The 4,620-nt window shown below is 38.1% G+C and overlaps 1 protein-coding gene across 1 annotated transcript in view; it reads left to right on the top strand.

Moving 5' to 3' along the window:
- The first annotated feature begins 1,057 nt into the window (after window positions 1–1,057).
- The window catches only part of smim14 (small integral membrane protein 14), a 6,051-nt gene continuing 2,488 nt past the window's right edge, over window positions 1,058–4,620 (top strand). The window contains 4 exon segments of the mRNA XM_025058668.1: window positions 1,058–1,383; window positions 3,226–3,321; window positions 3,961–4,009; window positions 4,568–4,620. Of these exon segments, the coding sequence (XP_024914436.1) occupies window positions 3,247–3,321; window positions 3,961–4,009; window positions 4,568–4,620 (177 nt within the window). The 5' untranslated portion in view covers window positions 1,058–1,383; window positions 3,226–3,246.

The following is a 4,620-nucleotide window of genomic DNA, read 5'->3' on the forward strand; positions in this document are numbered from 1 at the left end:
CAGCTGAGCAAAAACTAGAACTTTTCATTCATCAGCTCCAGGGGCACAAACCTAGTTCCACCCTTTAATACACGTACACTGCATACATTTATAAAACCGTACCCTATACAGTATGTTAGTTGTTAACCAAATATTGGTCAGGATTTAACATCGGTGGGGTTTTTTTTTTGGTAAGAGTTGGTAAGGCACTGTAGATGGTCAGCAACGTTTGTTTCTTGTTCTACCTAACAATGTGACAAAGGGTTTATTATTCTATTTTAACTCCTGCAATTTCCAGCTAACATTTCATAGAACCAGGAAGACACATTCCACCTGAGCGGCAATTGTGTTTTGTGCATTTCCTTCCCAACCAGAACTACAGGTTTGGGGCAATGTTTATTCTTTACTGTATAAATTGCAAAAGTAAAGGGTTGTACTAACTTAATGTTAGCTTGGTTAGATATACTTCATTTTCTATTACATTTTCAATTGTCTGGTGTAAACTTTATCTCCTAATACGATGGATATAAAAAGCCATCAAAGGAAGCCACTGTATTATCCCCTTAAGTGTTGGGATTGGTCATATTCACATATTAGATCATATTGGCACATAAATGTAAACATACATGAAAGTACAAAGTGAGACTGTCCAGTAGTAGAAGCCATAACATAGTGCTACAGCATAAACAATATGAAACCACAAAACAGAGAGTACATGTGAGTAAATCCAGAGAAGAATTGTCTCAAAAAAGAATAATTTAAAGGGGTAAATCATTAATGGGAATTCACTTTCAAGTCACATAGGTAAAAATAAAATGACTAACAGTCAAATATAATATAAAATAAAAGTGCCAGAACTACACATGAAAATGTTATTGTAAAGAACGAAATAAACCAACCTTTCATTTAGGTAGTACTGTATATAGTTTTACTATAAAATAATTCCACAATTTTAGGTTAGGAATTCCACTTCGACCTAATTTTGACAAAACAACAGACCTGTTTGTTTATGTGGGTGACGTAATAACCCTATTACATTTTTATTGGCTCAAAGTTCTGCTTATCAAACTTTTGGACCAATAGGAAACATGTAAACGTGCCACCGTATGAAGCTTTCCGTGTTATGTTGAGTTCTGTCTCCCTTTCGAGAACCACATTCGAAGATTTCTGGACGCGCATTTATAGGAAAGGATAATACGGTGCGCGCTCACGCTAGCTGATGACAGTTGTGTGCAGGGGCACCAAATCTGTTATAACATCTAATGTTCTGGAGTGAAGGCGAACTGGATGGTCACGTGTCTAAAACAAAACAAAGGCGGTGGGTTGACGTGTTTGCAGAGTGGCGGTGGATACTGACAGTGCAGCAGAATTCAGTCATCGCGTTGTGAACACAGTCAAGCTCCAGTAAGTGACTACTGTCGGTATTTGTGAGACTGTCACATCTGTCTGTGATAGGACGCTGGTTCAAAAGACGTGGACGCGCTGAGGCGTCTGTGGTGAATCTTTGCTTTAGCACGGTTTAAATCTGGTCAAATTGTGTATATGTCAGTCCTAACCCAACTGTTAGTTGGTGTTTTGTCTCAGCGTTAGTCCGTTTGAGAGGGAAGTCCTGGTTCGTTCGTCAGCGTCGAAATATGCAGGCCGCCGCCACTCTTGGAAAATATATCTCCCCTTGTATGATTTAGCTGCTGAAGATGTCATTGAGCCCAAATGCGTGTGTACCTTGAATATACTCGGGTATTTTATTTAACCCAAGGAAAACGTGTACCTTAATTCTTTACCAAGCCTCAGCAAAAACTGTAGATGTGTTTATCTCTAAATCCTTTAGATTGTAGCTAAAATGAGGTCTGCCTTTCACACACTCTCGCCGTATCAGGACTGACCTTTAGGTTTCAGATGTCACCTGTGATAGTTTCATGGTACCAACAAAAGAATAATTACGCAGAACTTAAGAAAAAGAAGTGTTGACGATGAAGTTGCCAAATCATTTCCACGTGAAAATCATTATTGAAGATTCAAAAAAGGTCCTATATGGTACAGAACAAAACAAGCACAGGTGCAAAACAGACAACATCCCCACGAAAACAGCTGGTAAAACATCCTTTTGAGATTGCATAAATAAATTAATGCTTAATGAATAATAATGCTCTTAAAGTACTTCACTGCATCTGGAAGTTGGGATGTTCTGATGTAAAAAGAACAATAAAGAAAGTCGATTACGGCAAGATTAAAAAAAAAGAAAAGCTTTAAGATTCGGCATCAAAACTGGGTCTTGATCATGATACAAATAATATCTGTGATGACAAAACTGAAGTACTACAGTATCTGTATGCAAATTACTCTATGCAAATACTGCATGTTGAAAAAATCTACTAAAAATCTTGCTCTCTACTAAGGCACTTTAAAAAGCATGTGAATTTCTTGGATCTTCCTCAGTTGTAGGTGCTTCCACTGGTGAGGGTAGAAGTATTAATCTTGGAAAGACATTTTCATTTTTCATTTAGAAGATGATCACAATGAAAGATAAGTTATAGGTATTTAGATTTGTTCATATGGTCACTAGTTTTAGAAATATTCAGTTGGACATAGTGATTATAAACCTCACGTTTCTTCTTTGTGTTTGCTGTGCTTTTGGGGTAAATATTCCATTTCATAAGATTCCTGTTCATTATATTGTTTGTGCCTTAAAGTAATGTTGCAAAACAACCTAAAATTACCTATACATATGTGAAGGGTTTAGCGTCATCATCTTATCAACCTAAAATTACCTATACATATGTGATGAGTTTAGCGTCATCATCTTATTAAATAAATTCCAATGGATCATATTTTAGTAATTAACTTAAAGACAGGAATATTGTTATAATGACGACCAAATTTACTCAACAAATTCATAACTAGCACTGTTTTGACAACATGATATAATAAATATAGGAACAAATACATTAAAAACAAATAAAACACTAAATATTTTTTTACAGCACACCAAGTATGAAACAAACATTGCAGAGTCTTAATCAGTTGAAGGATAAATGTTTAGTTTAACATCTTACATAATTTGTAACAGTTTTCACTATGAGCACTGCAGCCACACAGACTGCCACCTTAACAGTCTCCTCCCCTGTAATCTGTGTGTTCCCATAATGCAACAATAGCGCTGAGCACTGACAACAGGCAGCATTAGGTTTCTCTCTCTTGTTTGAGTTTGTCCTACTTAAAAAAAGTCTACATTTGCTTGGTTTTAAGGTGAACACCGTCTCCCGAGAAATGGCTGAGGGCGGCTTTGACCCGTGTGAGTGTGTCTGTAGCCAAGAGTATGCTATGAGGCGTCTCATTAACCTGGTAAGTCATGAACCAAACTTGTTTTTACTTTGCATCTTGTACCAAAGTTATGGTGCAGCAGCAGGTCAAATTACTTAATTTAAAGTTAAAGTATGATGTGACAAAGTAAAATTATCCACAAAGTATAGAAACCAGCAGATCAAATTAAATTCCATTGAGAGACGGGAGCTGGAAAAGCTGATGAGTGACGCAGCGCCGGCATATCCTGGTTCCTGCTTAATGTTTGTCTTGAGCCTATCAGTTCTGCTACAGGGAGACGTGTCACTTTTTTTGTGAGGTCTTCACTTTTCACTTATTTATTATCTGGAGTATCGTACTAAAACATGTGATGGAATTCTTTAAAAGAATTTAGGTAATGTTTTCAGGATCACAGTGTGTCTGTATCTGTGATTTGTCAGTTCACTTGTGATCTCACTGTGGACAGGTGGAATTTGCAGAGCAAGCCGCAGTCAGCCCAAAGCGCTGGGCCACTGGAATTTTTTATTTTTTCTTATCTGCATGCTTCAGGAAAGGGTGTCATCCAAATACCTGGAAGAGTTTGACGACCACTATAGACTGAAAACAACAGTGTGTGTTGTTAGAAGGTGGCAGATCATGCTGTATGGAAATGCCCTGATGTTTCTGTCTGATCTCTTTCAGTTGAGGCAATCACAGTCCTACTGCACAGACATAGAGTGCCCTCAGGAATGTACGTATGACTACTTCCCAATGTCTTTCACAGTTGATGCTATATGTATGTGGAACCTCTGTCGTAGTAGAATTGCTTGTCTAGGAAGGAATAGGAAATGAGAGCAGATGAACAGATTTGTTGGTCTTGAGGCTCATCTAATACAGAGTTATTGTTCGTCTTAACAAGAGAAGCCTGAACAACAGAATACCAAACAGGACAGGACAGGAACCTCCAAACTAATTTACACCTCCCCGTTGCCTTAATTATTTTAAAAGTTCCTGACTCCTCAACCCCCCTCCCCTCCCCTGAGTGGAGGGTGTGACTTGTTTGCAACAACATGGAGACTCTCCCAAGAGTGTTCCCAAATGTCCTCACAATTCTTACTGTAGACACAAAGACAATTACATTTGTTTTATAGAATGTAAATAAGCCATGAAATGCAGCAGGAGTCACTGATGGTTACAGATTGACTGAGGTTCTTCTGTCTTCTATTACAACTCAACTACACTCTATACTGTGCCTATGTTGCAGATGTAAAATGAGTTGTTTGACCCGTGATGATTGTTCTGTGTTTAGTGCCAGGTCCTAGTGGATCCATCGGAGCAGGTGACCTGACCCTGCCCATGGTC

The sequence above is a fragment of the Cynoglossus semilaevis genome, chromosome 9 (genome assembly GCF_000523025.1).
Source record: "Cynoglossus semilaevis isolate Cse_v1.0 chromosome 9, Cse_v1.0, whole genome shotgun sequence".
NCBI lineage: Eukaryota > Metazoa > Chordata > Actinopteri > Pleuronectiformes > Cynoglossidae > Cynoglossus > Cynoglossus semilaevis.